Genomic DNA, 27,126 nt, shown 5'->3' with positions numbered 1-27,126 from the left:
GCACTTAAGATAATTTGTACCAGTCAATGGAGGGGAAACCCTCTATTCTGGGACAATTATTATTTTTGGTAACCAGAGTGCCCCCTTTTTGCCTACTTTTAGGGGAGCTGGTTTTTACCTCACATTAAAAACGGCCTTGTGCCTAATTTGCTCAGTGGGGGAGCAAATAAATACCATCTGTTCTTCAGATGTTGCACTTCTTTTTCTTGTTCTCTTTCGGTGGAAGAGAAATCCTTCACGACTGAGACAATTTTTATTTTTGTACCTTTTCTCCACGTTAAAAAACGACCTTGGTGTCTAACTCTGTCCCGTGGGGAGGCATAGTAAATAGGTACAGATAATATCGGGTCGTCATAAGAGAATACGAACAGTTTCGAGGCCTACCCTTCGATGGCTTTTCGCGTATTTGTTATCACTCTCACTGATCGGAGACCCCATTATCTAAATTGAATTTAACTGAACTGTTCAATAGACTAAAAACTGGACGCTTAATGATTTCAGCATATCCTGCCTCTATCAAAGGTCCTGTCTCAGGTGGAATTCAAATTTTCAAGGGCTGCGTCTCACACATTCTCCGAGTTAAGACGCGCTGGCATTAAAAAGAAAGAAGAAAAATAAACAACTAAATAAAATAAATAAATGAAATAAGTAAATAAATATATATATAATATTAATATAAATAACTAAACAAAATTAAATAATTATGCATATAAAATAAAAAAAATTAAAAATAAATAAATAATGATAACTGAAAAAAAGAAAAATTCCTTGCACATGTCTGTCATCTTCCTTTATCGTCTTTTTTCCTTGACTGGTATTTTCGTCGATCCTTTTTCGCTCTAAAAAGCAATACAAATTTTGTATATAACGTGACCGCATTCTTCCAACCGTTGATCAAATTTACCGGTAGAAATTCTGGGTTGTTTTATCTCACCCACTAGCCTAATTGCTTGGATATCCTCGGCACTGTGATTTGCGTCCGAGTCTCGATCTTCTGACGTCTTATCTGTTATAATAGAGCACTACGTATAAGTCATTAGATAATTAAAGCATCCCATTTTATCCTGGTGAATCATCATTCCTTTTCGGGAATTAGATTTCAATCCACAGATAGGTTGTTTTTTTTGTTTGTTTGTTTTTTTTTTTTACTCATTATACGTTGTTCTATCTGTGTCGTTTTCTCGCAGTTTATTTTTGATCCATCACCCCCCCCCCCCAACTTCGGTGAATTTGAAGTGAATTTTCTTGTATTTTTATGTGTAGCGTACATTTTATGAACTCTGGATTGCTGGCTCAACGAGTTCTTTTGGTCTTTGGCAATGTCTCCTGTTTTTCCAGGTGTCGCTGGTCTATCTCTAGTCGTCATCCAGTCTATTCCTGAAAGTACGTCGCAAGGAATATAAAACAAGTAATAACTCAACTCCTTTTTTTTTTTTTCGTAAAAACAACTTTATTTCCTCGTTCTCCCGCCATGCGTGACCTCGTTTTGGTTGTGACGTCACCCACGTCTCTAACATAATCGTCTTCTCTAACGTCTTCTCTCTCCTTTTTATAGCTTTCCCTTACAGTGACGTCATTTCGCATATCGTATGCATTTGCATACTCACGTCCGCGTTCTGTTACATGAAATCATTAATGATACTGTACATTTTTTACTTGGCAGTCACCACTCATCAAGGCCTGAAGGCCACTCCAGGATAACAGTTAATGAATATAAGCTGGTAGTGTAGTAATTGTTAATGATGTAAATTGGGTAGAATTTCATTATTTATGGGGATGGCTCAACAAGAAATATACATTGGATTTGAAGGCTATCATGCTGTATACAACCGGGAAGTAGGCCAGTGGAACAGTGTTCTACAGGCGGGCTGTTCTGGAAAAGCTTTGTTTATGGAATCAGCATTTAGATTTAGACACAGATAGAGAGTGTGGAAAATTGTTTATAGTGATTGTAGCTAGTCGAGTGGTTTTTGTGAAAGTTTGGCAAGAGGAACCATAGTTTGGAGTTCAGTCGAGCATTTGCCATGAAAATAACGATAAAGCAGAGACAGTCTTGCAACATATTAAAGATTCTAAAAAAAAGTAAATGATTCTTCATAGCGATCGGTCTATGCCGTCACTACTCAGAGATGTGATTTGCAGAATGGAGAAATGAAAAACTTTTGTGAAGAATTGAAATCATATATAATAATAGATAAATAAACATCTTATGCGACATGTCACCAGCTTTTCTGTGACCTTTCATAACCTCAAAAACGCCGACAATCTGATTTTGACAGTTGGCATAACTTATCACATCCTGAAATAGAAGCTTCATTAAAAGTGATAAAATTAAGATACTATAAACCGAAAATGAACAAATCAATACGAAGATGGTATTAAGCTGATAAGAATTATCAAAAATATAAAATATATAGTTTTTTTAAAATAAATATTAACAATTAGTTTTAAACTTATAGACCCTAGCGATACATGATTATGAAATCATCAGTGTATGAAGTGATAATTACTGCTGATCGCGAGATTTGTAACTCAGTTACAAAACCATCATTGACTTTGTAAACTAGTATCTTTCCTCTAGGCTATTAGCAATTAACACAAGAATTGGAGGGAATTAATTATTAATAAATGCAATATCGGCTGGCGTTTAGAGTAAATAGAGAAAAAAAAAGAAATATATATGAGGGCGAAACTCGAGTCTTGGACTTCCGGTTCTTTCACTGTCTTGGCTCTTGTGGGCTGCAACGTTGTTTGGCTGTGGAATTTATTATATACAATCTCTCACATTCTGAAAATCCTGTCATAAGTTGCTCGCTTGGTTAGTATTGCTGGATGGCATCGTCCTTTCGAGTTAAAACTCCTACTTGTGAGACATCAGCTTGGGGTTATTAGCTGGTTGGATGACCGCGTCCCTTGTTGAGACGAAGTAGGTTCATTTCACAGTCGGATTTCGGTGCGGTTTGCTTGATCTGTGTTGGTTAATTGAAATTCTTGTGTGCAGGGCGTTTCGGATGTGTCTAACTGATGAGCCCAAATGAGGGCGAAACTCGAGTCTTGGACTTCCGGTTCTTTGACTGTGGGCTGCGACGTTGTTTGGCTGTGGAATTTATTATATATATATATATATATATATATATATATATATATATATATATATATATATATATAATCTTAGATCGGGATACGATGGTAAAATAGAATATAAGAGGAGTGCAAACAGTAAAAGTAACAAACCTAACTACACAATATCGTACAACATGGCAATGAGAGCAAGAAAGAAACCGAAGATTAATAAAGGTTACATTAATAAGGATAAAAAGGATGAAAACACTGAGAGTAATATTAGCAGTGAAACAGGTAATCATGAGGTGGGTAATATTAATAAGAGAAACAGACGCAAGAAATCGGTTTGGTTTAATCCGCCGTTTAGCGTGCATATCAAAAATGATATACTTAGGGAATTTTACAGGATAATTGATAAAAATTTCCCACCTGAGAATAGATTAAGCAAAATAATTAACAGGAACTCGGTAAAACTATTTTTCTCTACCTCAGCCAACTTAACTAACACTATAATAAGCTCTAATAACAGGAATATAAGCAGAATAATTAATAATAACGAGTCAGCATCGGATGAAAGTGTCTTAGAGAGAAATTGTAACTGCAGAATACCTGGCAAATGTCCGTTGGATGGTAAATGCTTAACCTCAGAAATAGTGTACAAATGTGAGATTAAGACCGATAATATTCAGAAAGTATATCTTGGGGCCACGGAGTGCGTGTTTAAGGAAAGATACAGAAACCATATTGTATTCTTCAAAAATGAACCGGAGATGGAAACTAATAGAGAATATGTTAGTAATAGAAGCGGGGATGGTACAAGAATTATAATTAGAAATAAAAAGAGGAATACAACTGCATTAGGTGATTGGGTCAGGGAACTTCATAGAAACAAAAAAGATTTTGAATTGAAACGGTCAATAGTAGATAGGGGGTGTAAGTATAGACCTGGGAAATCAAAAAGTTGCAATCTGTGTTTATTGGAAACCTTCTATATAGTCAATACTAAAGAAGAAATATTAGATAAAAGGCTGGATGCTATACAGGGATGTCTTCATTCAATAGATTTTTGCTATCATGTCTTAAATGTAGCTGAGGTAAAAAAGAACATTCTGGGAAAAATAAGGGTTCTTAGGTGCAGAGCCAAAGTTTATATACCGTTAAATAGCTAAGAATTATGTAAATTGGTTGTAATGAATAGTTCAAATCTAGCAAGCAAATCTAGATCCATACATTATAAACATATTTTAGAAATAAAAACCATGGATTACTAGATAAGAAATTTAGATTTATAATAAGGATTAACAAGGATTAGCAATACTGTCTCGAAACTGGTAACACTTTTTTAGTCATATTGATAACAAAGTGGTTGATACCGTTTCCAGATAAATAACAAATAATTAGGAAAAAAATTAGTAATTAAGTAATTGGACTTAATTGATACTGTTTTTGGACCAGTAAAACTTGAAAAATTATAGCTTTTAGATATTAATCTATTGATAACCATTTTAATCCAAAAAAAACAAGGTTAACCCCCACTTTCATTGAAGTAAAACGTACATGGAGCTAAAGATTAGTTTTACTATTAGAATACTTATTAATGGGACATGTATAACTATCGGATAAGTATTTTAGAACTTAATTCCTGAAGCATTATTTTGTATTGAAGCCATGCATAACCTCAGCAAATTATGGTTTGTTGGCAAACGTAAGTTAATTTATGGTAATCAAATTTGTATCATGGTTAAGATATGCTTTTAAAACTTATATTTTGAATAAATTAGCATAGTTCTAATTGGATCCGTTGAATTAAAAACTAAATCATAAATGAATATCAGGAATTTACCAAACTAAACACACCGAACGGCCCTGGTTATTTCCCCTTTATCGTTAGGAATAATTATTAGTATTTGGTATTTTATAACTTCAATTAATTTTTTTTAATTCCGGACTTACAGAATTATCTCCCCTTCTACTTTTAAACTATTCGATAATCATAAATACTAACAGAAGAGGAAGAAGAAAAAGAGAGAAGAAAAATATATATATAATAAAAAATATAAAATTAAAAAAGATAAAAATAATAAATAGATCGAGGTCTTTAATTTTAAATGAAGAATGAAAATGAACTAAATATAAAGTAATGTTTAGACTTTATGTCCTTATTGAATGAGTTTTAAACTTAAAGCTGTCCTAAATCGGATAAATAAGCATGCAGATAATTTTGTAAATAAACAAAGCAAATTCCCGATACGAAACTTACGTGGTTTCGTAACGATTTAACTTAGTCGATTAATCTGATTTAAAAAATAATAAAATTAAAAATTAAAAATGGGAAAAGAAGAAATCAAGAAGGAGAGAAAAAATTACAAAATAAGTTTAATTAGATAAAGAAATATAGAAATCTAATTTAAGAAATCAATAAATCGTATTAATAAAACATATTTAATGGACATCGGTAATTAGTGGTAACATCGTTTGACATTTAGTTTGAAATTCGTTTTTTTAAATAAAGATACGAAAATAGGTACAGTATATAAATCTTTAAAAAGATATTTAGTTTTGAATTTTTTTATATAAAAATACGAAAATAAGTAAATATAAAAATCTTTAAAAAGATATTTAGTTGGATTTTTTATATAAAGATACGAAAATAAGTAGATATATAAATCTTTAAAAAATACTTTACAAAGGATTAGAACGTCGGCCCAGAGTGAAAATTCTTAATTTTAATGAGATGTAAAAGGGGTGGGCATGATTTTTGGATATAATATGTATAAAATCATAAGAAACATGGAAAAAAATTTCACAAGCAAGATTATGGTGCATTAATAAATAATTTTAATTTTAATGCACAAAAAAATGCTAACTGTTAAGTTGCCTTCGTACAAAAAAGTAGCCATTCAGAATACTTCTTTTATTTACTCCTTACAATCTACCAATCACAATCATCGTAGTGCGAGTTAAAAATTCAATATGGCTGCCTCCAATGAAGAAGAAATGTTTGTAAACAAAGACAAAAAAGAGTGCGTTATGTGCATATTTCCAACTAAAACATTGAATGTTAGATCTTTTTCAGTGAAGACATGGACGCGCTTTTTAGAATATGTTAAAAAATGGAAAGGTTTACATGGACCACAAGCAGAAATTGCGAAAAACTTTGACTTAAGCTGTGATTCAACTGAAATACCACCTCGTGTTGGGTTTCACCAAACTTGTTATGCACGTTTCACGGATTATCAGAAAATTGAAAGAATTCAGAAAAAACTAGAAAAGAATACTGATAACGTTTTCGAAGGTAAGTTTAAGCTTTTAATAATTTTTATTTTTATTGATACGTATTTGGAAAGAGACAATTTTTCTTATACTCCCTCTATTCACTTAGGCAAGTACGTGTGAACTGAACAGCATGAAAAATTTTATGGTAGGAAAAAATGGATTTAGAGTAACATTTCGTATATAAATTTAATGGAAAATCATCCTCCATTTCCTGGAGACTATTGTTAATTTTTTTTTACCATTAACCCTAAGTCTGAGTGCCAAGATTGTAATTTACCCCCTCCTCTCCCAATAAAAAAACGCACAGAATTTATCTTCACTAGAAAAAAGGTCAACACCTCTAAATTCTAAAATATATTTATTCAATTTAATTGATTTTTAATTTTTTTTTTTTTTTTTTTTTTTTTTGTAAACTTCTAAGTTGTACAATCTTTTTTCTTCTCGGGGGAGGGAGCGATTTAAATGAGGGTGTTAATCTACATTAATATCTTTTCAAACAATTGAATATGTACATAAAAGTTGGCATCTGTTTTAGAAAATTTCACTTGTAAAGAAAAAAAAAAAAAACTAGAGTTTATTTCTATTTACTTGCCTCCCCCACGAGAACATAGATACAAAACGGGGTTTTATTGTGGGTAAAATTTAGTTCACCAAAAATGTATTCTGATTGGAACAAAAATTACAATTGCCTCAGTTTAGAAAGATTTCTCCTTCACAAATCTGAAACAAAAGATAACCTGTATTATCAGAATAAAGGGTACACTTTGCTCTTAGCCAAATGCTGTTACTATTTAACAGTTTTCATAATTTCAATAATTTTAGCTATTGGTTTTAATCTGGAAATGTTTCATTTCTTTTATGATTCTAAATATAGATACAACTGTCTATGGTACCATTTCTTGATTCTAGCACTTCCACAATCAGTCACTTGACAATCTATTCCATTAACCTTTATCCTCGTGTGGCTTTTAGCCTTGATAAGTGGTAACTCACTAGTAAAATAAAGTGCATTGCATATTGAATTTACCTACCAATTCCAATGATAAATATATTGCATGATTTTGTAAACATCCCTTGGTCCGATTAATAAGGAGTCACCAGACGATTTAATTGTAGAATGTAAATTAATAACATACAATTTTTTCACAGAAGTTTTATCAGCACTATACAAAAAAAATCTTAAATTTTTAATGAAATGTTTTGGATTTATGAAATAATGATTGGATATTTTTAATTTGAACTTTTCCATATACTTTGTTATTTCAAATGCATATTAAACTCCTAAATATATTTATTTTTACAGGGTCCCCATCTCAAGAAAACATTGATGCGACTACTGCCGAAAATGATGATCCACCAGCTAAAAAAAGACGGGTTCTTCGTTCCAATTTTGATCGACCATCTTTGCCAGCTAGATCAGAGCATATTTTACCAGATGTTTGCATACTATGCCAAAAAGTAAAAACTATAGTGTGCAAAGGATCTGGCAAAAGAAACAGGGAAAAACTTGTCAGATGTTCGACAATAGAAGCTGCTAATTTAAAACGAGCAGCAGAAGAAAATGAAAATGAATCACTCCTCATGCAAATAAGGAATAAAGATTGTGTAGCAATCGAAGTGAAATATCATAACTCATGTTACCGTGACTTCACTCGATATTTAACCAAACCAACCAAAACCGAACACTCTGAGCAAACTTCATATGCTAAAGCATTTGAGGTCTTTGCGAAATTAGTCCAAACAAGGATTATCGAAAACAAGGAAATCATGAGACTTAAAAAATTGAAAGATTTGTTTGTCAAACAGATTAAAGAAACACATGGAGTTGATGCGCATTTATATAAAACAGGATATTTAAAACAAAGATTAATGAAAAAATTTCCTCAATTATGCTTCATCACTCCTAAAATGAGATCACAAGGTGACATCGTGTATGTAAATGACATTACAGTGTCTTCTCTTGTAGAGGAAAAAACAGTACTCCATGAGGAAACACATACCACAACTCCAAGTGAAACAGAGTCGTCAGAAAATGACACAAACCAACAAACAAGTCATGTACGCTCAGATCCAAATCCTCTTTCTAACTTGTACATAACAGCTATGGATCTGAGAAATATTATTCAACAAGTAAAACCTCCTTCGTTATGGCCGCCAACAGCAGAAACATTAAATTTGCAGGAGGCTGAAAAGATGGTGCCCCATATTTTATTTAACTTTCTTGCATGGATAGTTGGGGCATCTGAAGATTTGTGCACAGAAAAAATAATGGACATATCTGCATCCGTCTATAGAAAGATTTTGTCTATTTCACAAGACATTATATTTTTGTCTTCTAACGGACGTACATTAATGCCAAAACATTTATCACTTGGTATGGCTGTACGCCATCTGTCTGGATCTGCCCAAGTGATTGGTTTATTGAATGGTTTGGGACATTGTGTTTCTCATTCGGTGGTTTTAAATCATGATACAGCACTAGCTGAACTTGAAATCAATCGTGGAGAAAATTCTATTCCATCCACCATCCAGGCAGGTATTCCAACAACTTTGGTCTGGGACAATAATGATTTTGGTGAGGAAACTTTATCTGGACATGGAACAACACACAACACAACTGGGATAATAATACAAAATATGTTAGTCGAACCGTGTGCATCTAAGATTGCAGTAGAAGGACTCAAAAGAACACGGAAAAGAACATTGGAACCACCAGAAGTAAATTTGGCTACATACACCGGTGGAAGAAAAGATGGCCCACTACCATTTGCTGAACATGTTTCACTTCATTCAGATCGTGTATTTCTGCAAAATTCTCTAAAACTTGATATAGCGTACTATATCACAAAATTCGGCAGTGAAATTATATTACCATCTTGGACTGGGTTTAACCAACTCCTGTGCAAAAGGGAGATTGCATCAAAATCTACCATAGGTTATTTACCCGTAATTGATGTTAGCCCCACAGAAATGGATACAGTCCTTACAATTCTAAAAAAAAGCATTGACATTGCAGATCAACTCAAGTTAGAGTCTCTTGTTATTGTAATGGATCAAGCAATCTATTCAAAGGCACAATTAATTAGATGGAGAAATCCATATTTCATGAAGAGATTGGTGATTCGACTTGGTGCTTTTCATACAGCAATGTCCTTTCTTGGGTGTTTGGGAAAGCGTTTTCGTGATGCCGGGCTTCAAGATATTCTAATAGAATCAGAAGTTGTTGCTGTAGGCTCAATAAATGGAGTTTTCACAGGTAGACACTATAACAGAGCAGTTAGAGCCCATAAATTAGTGGCCGAAGCAATGCAGCATATGCGTTTGACAACCTATTTAAACAGCATTCCTGAAGAAAAGGCAGAAAAAGTGAAGCATTTAATGACATCCTTGTCACAATCATTCCCAGGACCTCAGTATGAAGAAATTCTGAAGGGAGAACATTTTCAAAGTTTTCTATCATCCTATGAAGAATTTATACAGGTTGGCAACAAAAAGCAAACTTTTGCATTCTGGAGTTCTTATATTGACATTGTAGAAATTCTTTTACTTTTCCTTAGAGGTATTCGAGAGTCAAACTGGGAACTTCACTTGGCAAGTGTTAGACAGATGTTACCTTGGGTGTTTGCATATGACCATGTAAATTATAGCAGATACCTTCCAGTTTACTGGTTGGAGATGTCTAATCTCGCTAATACTCATCCAGTGATATATACACAATGCATTGGAGGAGATTTTGCTGTTCAAAGAAGCTCAAATGCCTTTGCTAAAATTCCTTGTGACCAAACCATCGAACAAACTGCTAATCGTGATTCAAAAACAAAAGGTGGTATGACAGGCTTCAGCACAAACAAGAGAGCCGTCAACAGGTGGATATGGTCCCATCATGCGAGAGGGTCTATTACCTATGAATGTGAAACTATGGCTGGCAAAGGAGAACGAAGTGGAACACGATCAGATCTTTTACACAGTCGGATGAAACATGATAAGCTTGCTATTGGAAAGATAATAGACACAGTAAACAGTATGTTTAATCCATTTGAGTATGAACCAGCTGAGTTGATCCATATTGCATCAGGATTAGTTGCGACACAAGATGTTCAAAATGATCTGCAATTTGCTAAGGCAAGGGGCGAATCAGAATTTGAAAATTTCTGTGGGCAGCGTCTACAAACGGGAGAAGTTGATTTTTTTGCCCCGATGAAAAGAATGAATTTAAAAACATTCTCCAGTATGTCTAAAAAATCAAATCATCATGTCCACGGAAAGGATATCACTTTGGAAGCAGATAGAAATCTCCTAGCAAGATTGGTTGTGATTGGTAGAATCCGGAACATTAATCTTCAAGAATTACTGTCATATTCCTTAGGTCCATTACCATTGTCCCTTGCAAATTCACATGGATCGTTGGTTAAAACTAATAAAGCAAACTTACTTCATGCTTTAGAAAGCCATGCTAACAATCCTATTGTTGAGAACCCTATAGTAGGTGGCATATATATAGTGGATGGTATGTCGCTGATACACCAATTAAATTTGAACAAATTACAAGGAGAGAAAACATTTCTTAATCTTGCTCTTGTTATTTTGAAAAGTTTAGTGAACAGGGCAAAATCGAATCATTCTAAAGAAATTCATTTTGTTACTGATACATACCAGCAGATCTCTATAAAAAATATCGAGAGGGATAAAAGAGCTGCTACTAGCTCTCAGATAAGAATCCATGGTCAGCTCCTTCCTCAGCAATGGAAGAAATTTCTTTCAAATGGAGAGAATAAAAAGTCCTTAATAGAATTCTTGGATGAAACATGGTCTAATGTTTCAACATCAGAGCTTAGAGGAGTGAAGGTATTCTTGGCGCATAACAAGAAATGTCATTCCTTCTCACCTGGAAAAGAGGCAAGTGATATTGTCATCCGGTTAGAAGAGACAAAACTTTGTAGCTCACAAGAAGAAGCTGATACACGGATTTATTTGCATGCTTCTTTTGCAGCCAACACTAGTACGGATGTAATCATTATGAGTCCTGATACCGATGTGTTTGTAATTGGAGTTTCTTTACAAAATCTTATTCCCGCACATTTATACTTCCACACAGGAAGAGGAACAAATTTGCGAACAATAGACATCAAGATGATAAAAGACAACATTGGAGAGTCTGTCAGTCAAGCCTTGATTGGTCTACATTGTTTTACAGGATGTGATAGTGTCAGTTCATTTTACGGAAAGGGCAAAAAGAAAGCACTTAGTTTATTACTGAGAGAGAATGAGTTTTGTTACGCATTCAGTGATCTTGGTAATGAATTTTATGTGAAACCAGACACAGCAAAATCATTGGAAATGTTTGTTTGCAGGTTGTATGGCCAACAAAATGTCACAAGTGTTAATGAAGCCAGATACAACATGTTTAGATTCCAAAGAAAATTGGAAATCACAATGCCTCCAAATCAAGATGCCCTGAGTGAACACATCAAGCGAGCTAACTATCAAGCAGGTACGTTTTATAAATATTTAATTTCCAATTATATGTAAAAATTAAATATATGGAGTTTCATTGTTATTTGCTTATTAGAAAGGATGAAAATTATTCAATATTAATGTTAATTTCTTTCTTTTTTCAGGTGTCTATAAAAGGAGCCTCCATGCAAATCCTGATATACCATCCCCTGATTGTCATGGATGGAAGATAGAAAATGGAGATTTAGTAATCCATTGGATGAATCTTCTTCCTGCTCCAGACAGTTTAATGGATTTAATTAACTGCTCTGCCAAATGTAAAAAAAGTCATTGTAAAGACGTTAACATTTGTACATGTCTCCAAAACAGGGTCCCATGCACAGATATGTGCAAGTGTGCAAGAGATTCTTGTTATAAAATTAGTAAAAACATTGGACATGATGATGATGACACTGATGATGGTGATGACGACGACGATGATGATGAAGTGGCATAAGCAGTGATCAGTTTTAAATAAAAGCATATATGATCTTATTTACTAACATGTTGTTTGTTTAACTTTCATTAAAAATGCCTTTTTGTCCTTTAAATCTGTGTTATTATTCATAGATTCAAAAAAATACTTTTTAATGAAAATTGACAAACATTGTATATTTTACCAAGTTGATGTGTATAAAAAATGACACAAAATCGCAGCTCTACCTCAGGTTTAAACGACCTTGTTACATACAAAATATAGCAATAGATTTGTATGACTAATAATATTGGTAGACTATAGGTGTCTCTACATGAGAAATATCAAAATGTAAATCTATTTCTTTAGTTATCCACAGAAAAGATTGAAGTTGTTTCAAATAAGATGTTTGAAAAAAGCTTTTTTAGAAAAATATTCCCTATTTTGAAGCATAGTAAATATATTAAGTCCAATATTTATGTATTAAATGATGAAGAAATAAATTGGGAATAAAATGTGCTAAACTAGATGTCTGTATTGTTATAAGGTTTAAGCAAGTCATAATGTTCTATTTGATGATTGTCGGCCATCTTTAAATATGGCCGCCGTTTTCATTAATGCGCAACATTTGTGCTTGTGAAAAAAAATATGATGTTCAGGAGTCTATTGGCATTCATTTGACACCATTTTTTCTTCCACCCCCAACCGAGGTCACAGAATCAAAAATCTAGAGGGATTTTGACCTTTGGGCCCATAGCCTAGATGCGACAGAGGTAAAGTGTTCCCGCTTGTTTTCTTTTCCTCATAAATGAAATGTTTCTTTTCCTTAATGTTTCATTGTTAAAGTGTTTTTTATTTAATAAGTCTGAAGAAAGGCTGTTCTTGTTAAAAGTTTCAAACGACATATTGTTTGAATTTGTCTAAATGGTCTTAAAATAATTGTAACTAACAATGAAATACACCTTTTGTTGCTAATAACCCATTTTTTAAGTCTTGGTTTTTGTTAAAACAATGTATATATATATATATATATATATATATATATATATATATATATATATATATATATATAATTAACTTGAATTTATAAATACTTTCAGATTACAGATTGCATAACACTGTAAAATTAAACTTCGAAAATAATCTACAAATCATTCACGTACAGTTCAAGAATACCAAGAACTGCCGCTTGTAGCATTTCATAAGAAGGACATACTAAAAATTTTCTGTGAATAATTTATTGTACCTCCTGTTGTTATATGAATAGGATGTGCATTAGTGTCGTTCACTGAAGTAAATGTTGAGTGATTAGAATCCTTTGGCGTTCTTCTAGAGGTCGGGATGAGATTCTCAGTTGAATGAAATGGAAAATTACGAATTACTTAGGATTTCTACCTGGTCATGATTAAACGAGATCAAGTTGTCTTCGTGTATTAAATAAATTCTATAGTTTTTCCTTACGGATTCCTGAGTAATCTTATTCCTGAGTTCCATAGAAATATTCCCGAGTTTGACAATATACACCTGAAGAAGGCTGGAGGTTATATCGACCGAAGCATTATCAAAATATCACTTAAGATGAAAATAATAATGATCCAAATAATACGAATTATTCTAATCTAAAAAGTTCAGTCGCTTCTATGTGGATATGGTCGATCCTTTAAGTAACTTGACTTATCAATACTTCTCACGTTACCGATATTTTCTGACGTGTATTGATGATGATTCGAGATGGTTCAAAACATAGCCAATAACGGAAATAACATTAGAATCAGTACTTTATTTATGTGTGGATATCCATATTTGATGTTATCCATGAAATCACAGGGCTAGTCAATTCGTAGTTTTTCTCGACACTAGTGATGTTTTTACAGATCAAGAACCACTTCATCTCATCCGCAGGCAAAGAGAATCATTGAACGTTATCGACGGTTACCTTCATCAGAAAAGAATTGTTTCTCAGTTTTCTCTATCATTCATCTTGGTATCATATTAATAATACAGAAGGATTCTAATCACTCAACATTTGTAACCGACACTAATGCACATCCTATGCATATCACAATAGGATATACATAGAAAACTATTTAATATGTTGTTCTTATGAAATGATGTAAGCGACCTTTTCTGGCAGTTTTTGGGCTTTACATGAATGATTTGTGGTTTATTTTCATAGTAAGTCAATTCTTATCATTCTTATCATTTATATATTTCATAAAAAATGCAAATCATCATCTTATATGCAAGAAGAAAAAAACGATTACACATTATTTCTCACGGTACCAACAAACAAATATTCAATTTTAAGCAAGTCAAGGTGATGATATTTACTTCTCTCCTACCTAATGTTACACTAGGGATGGTAGGTGAGATTAAAAAGTCAGCATCCCAGATTAGAAGTACTCTGAATCTGCAAGATATGCTTGTTCAGCCCCGAGGGCATTCCCCGGTACAGACGCTTCAGGCGATTAGCAATCAATTAACCTTTTCTCAAAGCGAGAAGGTAAAGCATGGGAGACTGAACCTCCTAGAACTACACAGAATCAGCATTACATCGCAATCAACAGGTAATAGGTTATTATTATAGCAAGTTCAGGTGATTATACATCTCCCTTCTCTTTTTTATTTATTTTTTTTTTCAGAGGAAATATTTTCTGGGTTTTTTTTTTGTTGTTGTTGTTTTGTTTTTAATATAGCGTTAAACAATTTAATTTTAGCGCTAGTATTTTCCGTTTAATGCATTTCTTAATTTTACGTTTCTTTTTTCTCATATTTGTTTCCTGACTTTTCCATATTAGTTTTTGTAGTGTTTGGTAATCTGTTAGTAGCTTCTTTTATGAAATTATCCTTGTGGTCTCTCAACGTAATGAACGATTCTATCCTAGCTAGCTTCATATAGTATGTCTGTTTTTATTATTTGTTTTGTAAAATTTTCTAACTTAATCGATGGTTAATTTATTTAACATTTTTGTGCCGATTTTAGAATCTTTCTAGATTTTTCGGCTTTTACAATTTTTTTATAAATAATTTATACCCCGTCCCTCTACACCTCGCTGTATCTATTTTAAAGAGAGCATGCTGACGCGTCTTTTCTCGTTGAAATCTCGCCACCAAAGAGGAAGAAAATATTTCCCCCAAAAATGACATGGTTTCGTGACTTCCGCTTTGTGTCCCTCTGTGAATCTTGACCTGTAAAGTGTTCCACTCGCTATATAGCAATAATTATGGTGATTCAAATCACATGGTTTTGTGACTTCCGCGTTGCGTCCCTCTCTGACCCTCGCCGAGGAAAAATGAACATGGAAGAGAAAGAAAGAGAGATGAGAAAAAACGTTCAGCAGATGAGAGCGAGTTGACACGCTTTCTGACCTCTGTTAGTTACTAAGCGAACAAAGAAAGAAAGATAACGATAAGAAAACTACGGAGAAGAGAGAGGGAGAGAGGGAAAAATGGACATTTTGGTACACACACTCGGCTGACCCACCGAGCAGGGTGGACGTGGAAAAATTCCCACTCAACAACGGCAGAGAAAAGAGAACGAACCAACGTCGTCGATATATAGAATGTCTACTCTACGAATACGAGGGACACGGCTCATCAAAAAGACATCCAGCGAAGAATAACCGAAACAAAAAGAGATAGTGCCGACCATAAAATGACGAGGAAATGGCAAACTTTAAAATATATGTTTTAAACCGTCTGAAATGAAACGAAACGAAAAAAACAAAAGAAAAGAAAAACTGTAAGTCCCCTCTCTCTGCATACCTCTTTCTCGTATATGAAGTTGTCAAGTTCATTTTGTCATTGTTTTGTTTGTTTGTACTGATGTATTTTTTGTATCGATATATTTCTCGTCGGCATTTTCAGATAGTAGATAAAGATACCCCTTCCACACCCTTGTTTTTGTTTTTTTTTTTTGTTTTTTTTTTTTTACTTAATCTCATTCCCCATCCTACCATAGTTTAATTTTTATGATAAAATTAATTTTGAAACGTTATCACTGGTGTTTGTCTTCGTCACTTTCACGCGTTGTTCGTTCGTCTATTGTACATTTTCTGGGTTTTGAAAGAGTCTCTCCAGCCTTTCTGTTTCAGCAAGATGTATCGAACCCAGAGGGCACTTTGTTTCATTGTTCATTTGTATTTCATAAATGTCTTTTTAATATTTTTATTACCATTCGTAATAATATATATATATACTAATATAAAAAAAATCAGACGGATCACTCAAATAAAAAAAGATCCTCCTTATTCGTGTAAATGTACCTATTATCTATTTACATTGTAAAATAGTAGATTTATTTGTAAGAAAATTGCGTTAAAATAACTTAAACGTAATACGGAAATGAATGATGTAAAAAAATGCAGAAAGTATTAACAATTGTTTATTTGGATAATTTAAAACGCAAAAAAAAACAAATTAGGCCGCTGAAAACGTACACAGTAAAAAACAAAATACGTTGTCAACAGGTCAAATTTGATTTATTTGTGAGAAAATTGCGACAGTATAGTTGTAATACAGAATAGTTTCAAAACATCCCCCAAGGGGTCAGTATGTTATATTAGCTATGGAATTAATGTATGAGCATGACACTCGTGACGTAAAGAAAATAGTTTTTTTTGTGACATAACAGAAACATTTCTATGAAAGTATATTAAAATGAAAAAAAGAATATAGATAGATTTCTATGAGTCATTCTGTTTATAATTGTTTATTTTTGGGAAAAAAAAACTTACAGCCATTGAATTATAACCAGTAGTAGTAATAGTAGGTTAAGGAAGAGTAGTAGTAGTAGTAGTAGTAGTAGTAGTAGTAGTAGTAGTAGTAGTTGCAGTAAGAGAAGGCGTAGTAGTAGTTGTAAAGAGAAGTAATAGTAGTAGCAAGAAGAGGAGGCACAGTAGTATTAGTAGGAGGAGGATAGTGCGCAAGCAAACAACCAAGAACGACAGAGTTTTAGTATTATATTTTATAGGTGTATATATATATATATATATATATATATATATACACCTATAAAATTAACTTTTTTCTCGTTCTGACATTGATATTAATTACTTATTCATTTTTATGGTTTCTTATTAGATGATTGGTTTCATTTTACCCTTAATTCTATTTATGCATAGTTTCTACATTCTATATAATTTCGTAGAATTTAACAGCAAAACGTTCTAGTACACGTAAATACCATAATACCATATATATATATATATATATATATATATATATATATATATATATATATATACGACCTTGTAAATGTGTGTGCATGAAAAGTCACTACCAAACTTTTATCTGAGTATTTTGACTACACAGCTGAAATTCGATATATTTGGACATGTAGCACACTTTCTCTTATATTATCATGTACCAAAAAGGCACCAAAACTGTATGTTGTATAATCGTCTAAATGTTGATATGCGTCCTTGGGACGAAGGGTTCATCCTGATATTTATACGTGTCACTAAATCTCTATTGTTGGTGATTCTTCACTATTTGAACCCTGGAATTATGTTGTTGTTGTCTATTTATGATATATTCATATCTAATTGTTCATATGCGCGCGTGCGTGTGTGGGGGGTGTATATATGTGTGTGTGTGTGTGTGTGTGTGTGTGTGTGTGTGTGTGTGTGTGTGTGTGTGTGTGTGTGTGTGTGTGTGTGTGATACATGTATTTTGGACATATCTACACTTCATGCGTCGTTGATTCACCTGGAATTCATCTTGTTCTTGGAGGGGAAGCTGGTACCTGTTTGGCCGAAACACATTGACTCCATGACGATGATTAGTTTTATATAGTTTTTATTCACTTTCCAGGTTTTGATCGCAGAAGGATGGAAAGTGAATATCTTTGCTGGCGTGGTTACTTCTAGGTCTCTATTTTCACAAACGTCAGTTCACTCCCCAGTGAAGGGGGACGACCTGTTAAACCGTCCGCTCTGCTCAAAGTCACAATTCTAACTCTCTGATCTCCAGCTAACCTGTTCACGTCACTCACACGTAGATCCGATCAGCTGATCAGACCTTCCGGTAAACTTCGTCTATGATCTAGCTTTTCATATTTTGACAGGTTTTATAAATATTCATCATATCCATCTTTTGTCTAACTCCCCAGCTAGCTAGCTAGCTAGCTAGCTACATAGATAGATAGATAGATAGGTAGATAGATAGATAGATAGATAGATAGATAGATCGAGATGGACAGATAGATCGATCGATAGATAGATAATTCATTCTGTTCTACCTATTTCATAACATTTCGATTTTGTTTTTAACCTGAAAAACTGCTGGTAAGGAGTCACTCTCGAAAACAAAACATAGACCTTGGCCTGGTATAAGTCGATTTATACCCGGGGGGGGGGTTTCTGCGTATGGACTAATTGAACGTTATAGGTAAAACAACGTTTTTTTTTGCAGTTTTTGTATACGTATGGATTTAGGTTATGCGCTAACAGAACAAGGCTGGAGGGCTATATGTGTTTCGCTTCTAGCTGATAATTACACGTGATTTTTTTTTACTTGTAAAATCACTACTATATATTAGGTACAATATAATAATCAATGGAAAAGTGGCTTTATAATAATAAATACGAAATCTACATCAATTAAAATATAATATCCAAGCGTATTTTACGACCGAAAAACGCCGGGCGGCATGCTAGTACATGCATATATATATAATTTTTTTCTCGTTCTGACATTGATATTAAAAGCCTACTATTTAAAAAATATTAAAACGAACTTAATATACTCAGTTATGGATATTCAAGTTACTACATAAAGGTTAACTAATTTGCATATTGCTTTGAAAAAAGAGCGTTAATTAATTACTTATTTATTTTATGGTTTCTTATTAGTCACACACACGTTTTCCTTCCCGATATGGGTAGGATTCTAACACAGTTTTCTTTTCATTTTCGTATAGTCTATAATCATTTTCTTTTTTTGCATTTTTTCTTTTAATGTCATCTGAAATAGGGACGAAACATTGATTATTTCATAAATTCATTCGTTTTTTTTTTTTTCAAAACAATATGTATCTTTCGGAACTTGAGAAAATATATAATTCTTTACACAGTCAGACAACGTCGTAACTCACAAGATCTATGAAAACCAATAAACTGGAAGTCCAAGACTCGAGATTAACTTTCATTTGGACTCATCGGTTAGACATATCCGAACCCGTGATTCGAACCCCGAGCCTCTTGCATGCGAGGCAGGCACTCTGCCAACTGAGCAAATGCGCCATAGACGAGAAAGTCTATTAACTTACACAGATCAAGCAAACCGCGTCGAAATCCGACAATGGAATGAACCTACTTCGTCTCGAACAAGGGATGTGATCATCGCGACCAGCGTCTTTCGATTTGTAAAAAAATAGCTTCTACGTGGTCAAAATTAGAAATAAAAAGTTGTCCTTGCAAGTAGTAAGACGACTAACTTCTGAGTATGCGTATGTATCTATTTTTAGCTTAACCTCGCTTAATTATTGACCTTTTTATATCCATCTGGTGGTAACGACGAAAGTTGAACCGTTTAATAACGATTAAGGCTATAGTGCTGAATGTTTTGGTTTCGATTCCAACTGATAACACCGAAGTCATTTTATTTTTAAATCATTACTATATATATATTGGATGTAGAATTTGCTCTATAATAAAATATATGAAATCTACATGAATTAAAATATCATATTTAAACGTATTTGCGGCTGGGAAGCCCACTAGTATATATATATATATATATATATATATATATATATATATATATATATATATATATATATATATATATTTGCGTTCATGACTAGTTTTCATATTATGTTCCAATTTTTGCCATAACCAGCAAATTCATAGCTTCACTATAATTTTCATTTGATAATATCTTTCCTCTCGAGAGAAAAACTCATTTCTTTGAAACTCCGCGGATTAAGGAAATTTCAATATTTCTTATTTGGGTATCCTATCAAACAATATATTCATGTAAAATATAATTTACACTCTTAAATTTGTGTTCTTATATATACAGTAGTATTCATCGAAATAAGTAATAATTCGAAGTAGAAAGGCCAACAAAATATGTAGGATGGGGCAAGATTTCCCAACCAAATTCTTCTAAGAGATTTTGGGATAATAGTGCTATTTAAGGACATGATGGAAGATGACTCTCTTTTTTGTTGACTAATGAAGATCTTTTTCGCGTCAACAAAAACATGAATGATGCTTTAATAATCTGACAGAAAAGTTATAATTTGAAAATGGTGATAATTTAAGTACCGTATTTACTCGTGTATGTCGATCTGTTTTATAAGTCGATGTGCATTTTAAGATAAAAAAAAAAAATTGTGTCATTTTAGGTATTACCTGTGTATAAGTCGACTGTAGATTCTTGACAAGTTAAATGGTCCGTCTCATGGCGCTTTCTTGCACAGATAATTTCTTTTTTTTTTTTGTGTTTTTTGTTTTGTTTTTGTTTTTTTGTTTTTTGTTTTTTTTTTTTTGCAAGGCATATTATAAATTGTTTCTCACTATTCGCGAGCGATAAGACGTGCGTTTACGCATCTGCAGTCTATTCGATTTTCATATATAGAACCAACCCGCTGCACACTTACATGCAACGAACGCAAATATTGGTAATCAGACATTCTGATAAATGACGTTGTAGATTCCAGGCGCAGTTACTGTTTTTAGATATAATTTATGTCACGTACCATAATAACGTAAACGTATACATTGCCCGATCCGTAATACGCCGTAAAAATGTGAACGCATGCATTAAGTGCCATTAAATGGTTTCATTAAATAGTTGTCATTAAATTATTAAAACTTGTTGAGCTCAGGGGAGAACGACATATCAGAGACACTATATTTCCTAACCTACTATAAAAACGTCATATCATCACCGAACACATCATATCGAACTTATGCCTATAGCCACGTCTGGAGAGTAAGCATTGCGAGAGCTATTCCAATTATTATTAAGCCTCCCACTGAAAAACCGTGCATGTGCTTACATGCAGGCAAACACACTGCAGTGAGGTTCGGAAGGGGTGCGATTAATTACAAGGATTACCGGTATATAACGAGTGCACAAACAAAATGGCGTTTTCTATGTTATAATCGAGCGCCGAGTCGCTCTTTAACAACATTTTCCAAAACATGTATAAGTCGACCCCAAAAAATAACCTTAAAATCGTCTCTCATAAATTCGACTTATACACAAGTATGTACGGTAATAACAATATGCATAAAATAAATTACTATGATTTAAAATATTCCTACAAACTGACAAAAACTTTTACAGCAACCTAATACACATACTATATATATTAAATGATGTAGCTGATTATCTTATTGATTATTTAACACTCATTTTAATAAATATAGAGTAATAATTTATGATTCTTTGTTTAAAAACACACAAATTCGATATAATAAAATCGTCTCGATTTTCTCTTTCCACACTTTCAATATGAAAATAGCCGACCTCTCCCTTAACAAATTTACAGCACTTCCTAAACCGTGTTTCAATAAACCATATGTACACTTCATCCCCATTTTAAAAATTATTACATTTATTGCGAAGAAACTGATTCTCTAAAATATTTAGTCCTAAATTGAAGGTAGCAAAGACCTTACTCTGTCTCCATTGTCCTTTTACTCCACCTTTCTATGCTAACTTTTTTAAAGCATGTCTTTCTATGGGAAGTATTTTTTTTTTTTCCTTAGGTAAATCTTGGAGACAATTGTCTCCCTTTTAAAATAAAAAATGGTTATATACCCTTAAAAACGCTATTTAGTCTAGAAATTGGTGATAATTACCAGCTGGTAACCCGGAAGTGGGTGATAATTTTACCTTACATTTATGCGTGAAAGTAATCTCCGACTCTTAGGTTTAATATGTGGATTGCTTTAAATTCAATTTGCTTTCTTTTCCAGTGTTTACGTGTAATCGCTTTTAAAAAATGTAGAATCTTATTGGATAATATATGAAAAACATATGGCGTGGTGTTCCATTTTTACCGTGTTGTTGTTGTTGTTGTTGTTGTTGTTGTTGTTATTATTATTATTATTATTATTATTATTATTATTATTATTATTATTATTATAAATGAGATTTATAATTAGTATGAGTTTTAGATCTGCTTTGATTTAGAACACGTCTTTTTTCTTTTCGCCATATTCTTTCTTTTTTCGTTTTCTTTTACATGTCGGTTTTTATATTAGTTTGTTTTTCATTTTATTCTCGCTACCTTACCTCCTCCTTCTCCTCATCGTCCCCCCCATCCTTTCTGCATATCCTCTGTGTCCTCCTCCTCTTACTCCCACTTCCTCTTTTTGTTCACATCCGCTACCTCCTTCTCCCTCTCCCTTCTCCGAGCGTTTTTCTTCAATCCCTTCTCTTCTATGCATTACCTTAACGTCTCCATGACGACCATCGAAAAACAAACGCAAAAGAACCCAGCAACATGGTGGTCGGCCAATGGACGTCTTGTCTCCAATGACATCGCAATCCAATATGGAAACAGAATTTAATAGATTCAAATGCAGACGGCAAAGTTTACCTGAAATAATAATGTATGCGTTTCAGTTTACCGTTCAATTGTAGAATAGGGTCCATTGAAATATCTCACTTAACTAAGCTTACATTTTACGCACACGTTATAAATAAATAACACATCCTATATTATATTCCTCATTAGTTTGCATGATGTGGCTATATATATATATGTATATATATATATATATATATATATATATATATATATATATATATATATATATATTAATACAATAGCATATGTGTTATTTTGTGTGTCACGCTTAAATTATTTTTCTTTCGAGTGACTGTCGTTTAATTGTTATGAACTTCCATTTCTTGGAATAAATAATTTTACCAAGAATTCTTCATAAGTTTTGGTTTCGATTTCGATTATAGCTGATGGCTCTTGACTCATCTATTTATTTTTATAAATAATTTTAACATTATTAGATAAATACTTTGGCAGTTTTAACAAAAGAGCTACAATAATATTGGGGCGTCTCTGTTTACGCTGAACATCTACAGAATGCCAACATCAATGCATTACATATGAAAGGGTCCGCTGTGGAATTTCCACAGGTCCTGCTAGTCTATATATTAATACCGTAGTTCTTTTAACGTACATACGTACATGTGTCACAGTTTCCAGATTATAAATTATTTGAACGGGAGATCCTATTTATTAAAAAGGATCATAGAAGGCGATGCTATGATACGAACATTAAATTAGTATATAGATACGTAAACTTAATATTTGTAATATGTTATCATCTTTTATCCTCCTTTTTTAATAAATAGGATCTCCCGATCGCCGAAGACGCAACGCAAAAAAATAAAAAATAAAATGATGTTGCTTTTGGGCCGTACATGAAACTAAAATATACCTTTTTGGTCTTCTAACCAGAATTCAAGGTCGTATCTGTCTTGTCTAAAACTGATATAACGATATTGTGGGGTGTCCGTTCGCGTCGGTCGTCTATACAATGGAAATCTGTCACAGACTCCTATAAGGATATTAGAGATAAACCGTAATAACCAGATATATTCTGACACTATATCAACCAGATTTAGATAAATATTTTTACATTTTTAACAAACAAACGGTATTTATTCACGCTGAATGTCCACAGGATGCCTAGCAGCAATATATTATATATGAAAGATGGCTCTATGGAATTCCCACAGGTCCAGCTAGTGTATATAAATATATATGCATGGATTTGTTTTTTTTTTACAAAGAGAAAACAATACATTCATACTAGAAAATGACATTTTGGAGGGAAAAAAGCAGTACTCAATTTAGATATTTAGAGGTGTAGTTTTTTAGGATTGTACTCACTTTTTACAGGTGTAGTTTCTTAGGGGTGTACTATATTTTGTTGCTAGAATTTTTGCTTTTAATGGTTATTATTTGAAGAGAAAATAAATTAACTCTGTTATACATGCTCCAGACAGACTACTTTTCATTGTGTCAACGTACTGTACTTGCAATAACCCTTATCCCTGAGTGGCTTCCGGGCCTTGATAAGTGGTGACCACCGTGTAAAAAAAAAATAAAAATAAATCATTTTTTCGGTGTTGTCTCATGAAGAGATATGCCTAAATATTTGAAGAAATCTGAGGCGTGTACTTACTTTTGTGATACACTGTATCTATATGACGATATATCTATATGACGATATATCTATATGACGATATATCTATACTCGTAGTCAAATTGAATGCTGAAACGTTCATATATTTGGTTCTATGGAACAAAACTACATGAAAATGTGATGGCTTTTTGAAGATTATGATAATATTTTATGGCTAATATTTTATGACAATTGGTAAAAAAACGAACGTATATTTTCAAACCTATAAAATATGCCCAATTTTGCCTACATTTGTATGTATTGTATCATGGCAAGCCGGCTTTAGTTTTACTGCTTTAGGATGAATTTTGCTTATTGTTTTTTTTTGTTTTTGTTTTTTGCTTGATTGACTCCCCTGTGGCCTTGCTAAGCCACTAATATATATATATATATATATATATATATATATATATATATATATATATAAAATTTATTTAAACAAACATAGCTACATATGTGCATGCATGTTTCTGTAATCACCCGCGTTGGGGGATTACGTCTTCAGGCCAAGAATTATCGTCGAGAACTGATAGCTATCAATGTTTGTTTAAATAAATTTCATATACCTGCTCTGTTTACTCATTGAGCACTCTTTGGTAGACACATGTCGTTTCATTGGATGTACTTCTAGGAAACTAAATTCTACTGGCTAAATATATATATATATATATATATATATATACTAGCAAAGATACCCGTGCTTCGCACGGAGCTTTGTTGCGCACTCGGGTACCAAAATCTGTGGGCACCTTTCCAGTAAGTTGATGTTGTAAGAGCAACGATTGCATAAGGTGATTAACATTTTAACTACCTCTTGTAGTGACTGAAATTCAATCAGGAACTTCACAAAACATTTTCATCAAAAAGGAAGGTTACTTGATGTTAAATAGTAAATTTTTCATTGAAGTAATTTTCAACTCTTGCTTAAATTTTATCTTGCACATTCAATACTAAAAACTTACCACAATCAGATCATGTCAGTTTTTCCTCATATCCATTTCTCGAACTTTTCACTGAAGAGCCTCAGGGTAAACTACATTTCTGCTGCTTTGATTTGGAGCCAGAATGTAGAGTTTTTCTGAACTTCCTGTCCGGCTGATGGAGACATAGAACATACCGTGACTGAAGCAGTCTGATGTCAAGTCTACGCCAATGGTGTTAAATGTCTGACCTTGACTTTTGTTTATGCTCATTGCAAAACACACCTTCACAGGAAATTGGAGTCTCCGGAATTTAAATGGAAGTTCTGAGTCCGATGGAACTAAGGGGATCCTTGGCAGTAGAACGGTTTCGCCTTTGTAGGGACCACAGGAAATGGTGGCCTCAAGTACATTGGTGTGCAATCTGGTGATAACACATCTGGTTCCGTTTGTTGTTTTTGGCGGTTCCAAGGATCGAAGAATCATGATTGGCGATCCAATTTTGAGATTTAAAATGTGTGGAGGCATTCCAGATATCTCCAAAGAGTTTAAAAACTCCACAGGGTAGTGAACAGCTTCATATTCATTAGTAGCCGAATCAACTGACTTGTATTGCTTTGTGTCTCCTGGAAATTCATCCATTATTGAATTGTTCAAATGATTCACATTGCTGTTTAATGGCGAAATAATAGCCCTCTCAGCAAGCCAATCCGGTGATTTTCCATTGTTTTGCAGGTCTGGGTACACTTTGTCTTTCAGTTACTTCTGATTACCGACACATTTACCAAGCGCAGTTGGAATCTTAATTGTGTCAGGTGAAGAAGTGATAGGAAACTGACCATTACCGATTTGGAGAAGCAATTTTGAGAAGTCTGCTGCAGCTGTGTTATCAGAGATATAGGCTCTCATATTAGTAGTCAGTCTCTTCACTATAACGTGCCTCCAGAGATAGGATTGTTTCAAACTTGCATTGACAATGTTAGCCCTTGTGCCATTTTTAACCACTGGGAGGATTTGACGGAAATCACCGCAAAATAAGGTTGGAATGCCACCCATGGGATTCTTGTTTCCTGTGATGTCTTGCAGTGTTCGGTCAATTGCTTCATAAGCACTCTTGTGCGTCATTGGGGCTTCGTCTACAATGATTGCAGAGGTGTCTCTAATTACATTTGCCAAGGCTGAGTTACAAGTAATTTTGCAAACTGGCTGATCCATTCGATGAGTATCCAAGGGTACTTTAAAAGTGCTGTGAAGAGTGCGGCCACCTTGTAGTAGAGTAGCAGCAATGCCACTGAATGCTGTTGCAAGCACAATCTTTCTCATGGATCTAATCTTTGCAAGGATCAAATTGATTACAAAAGTCTTGCCCGTACCACCTGGAGCATCAAGAAACATCATGTTTTTGTTCATTTCACCTTGTGCTTCCAACATTGCCATGAGTGAATTGTAAACTTCTCTTTGAGAATCGGTCAGTTTTTCTTGCATATTTTCTGCTTGTAGGGAAAGTTCTTCAAGATTATAAGTAACTTCACGTTGATACTCTCTCGCGAGTCTTTCATCTCTCCCTTGCGTTGGTGCAGGTAATCCATAGCTTGCCAATGGTTGACCGCACATAAGGAGAACTTTTTCTTCAATTAGACAAAGAGTTTTATTGTAGATGTCCTCATTAAAATCTGCTTCTGGATTGTTAACTTCTTGCCTGTATCTGTGAAGAATGTCTTCAGATATTACATCACGAAAAGCCATCCAGATCTCAAGAGGATTTCTTGGCTCACAGGCTGTTAAA

General features: G+C 33.5%; 1 protein-coding gene across 1 annotated transcript; it reads left to right on the top strand.

Annotated features, from left to right (window-relative positions):
* Positions 1-5,805: 5,805 nt before the first annotated feature.
* On the top strand, positions 5,806-12,776 carry LOC145241390 (uncharacterized). Its single transcript, XM_080104313.1, has 3 exons — positions 5,806-6,358; positions 7,643-11,830; positions 11,958-12,776. The coding sequence occupies exons 1-3, from the start codon at positions 6,037-6,039 to the stop codon at positions 12,287-12,289; spliced, it is 4,842 nt and encodes a 1,613-aa protein (XP_079960439.1). The 5' UTR covers positions 5,806-6,036; the 3' UTR covers positions 12,290-12,776.
* Positions 12,777-27,126: the final 14,350 nt, after the last annotated feature.

This window comes from Euprymna scolopes, chromosome 20 (assembly GCF_053919585.1).
Source record: "Euprymna scolopes isolate OS-2025 chromosome 20, ASM5391958v1, whole genome shotgun sequence".
Classification (NCBI taxonomy): Eukaryota; Metazoa; Mollusca; class Cephalopoda; order Sepiida; family Sepiolidae; genus Euprymna; species Euprymna scolopes.
Note: the sequence above shows the minus strand (reverse complement) of the source record. Positions and strands in the feature narration are given on the sequence as shown.

Bases quoted from the DNA above. Each gene is read 5' to 3' on its own strand.
- LOC145241390 (XM_080104313.1), top strand. From the start codon at position 6,037: ATGGCTGCCTCCAATGAAGAAGAAATGTTTGTAAACAAAGACAAAAAA. The intron at 6,359-7,642 runs GTAAGTTTAAGC...TTATTTTTACAG, and splicing joins TACTGATAACGTTTTCGAAG to GGTCCCCATCTCAAGAAAAC. The intron at 11,831-11,957 runs GTACGTTTTATA...TTCTTTTTTCAG, and splicing joins GCGAGCTAACTATCAAGCAG to GTGTCTATAAAAGGAGCCTC.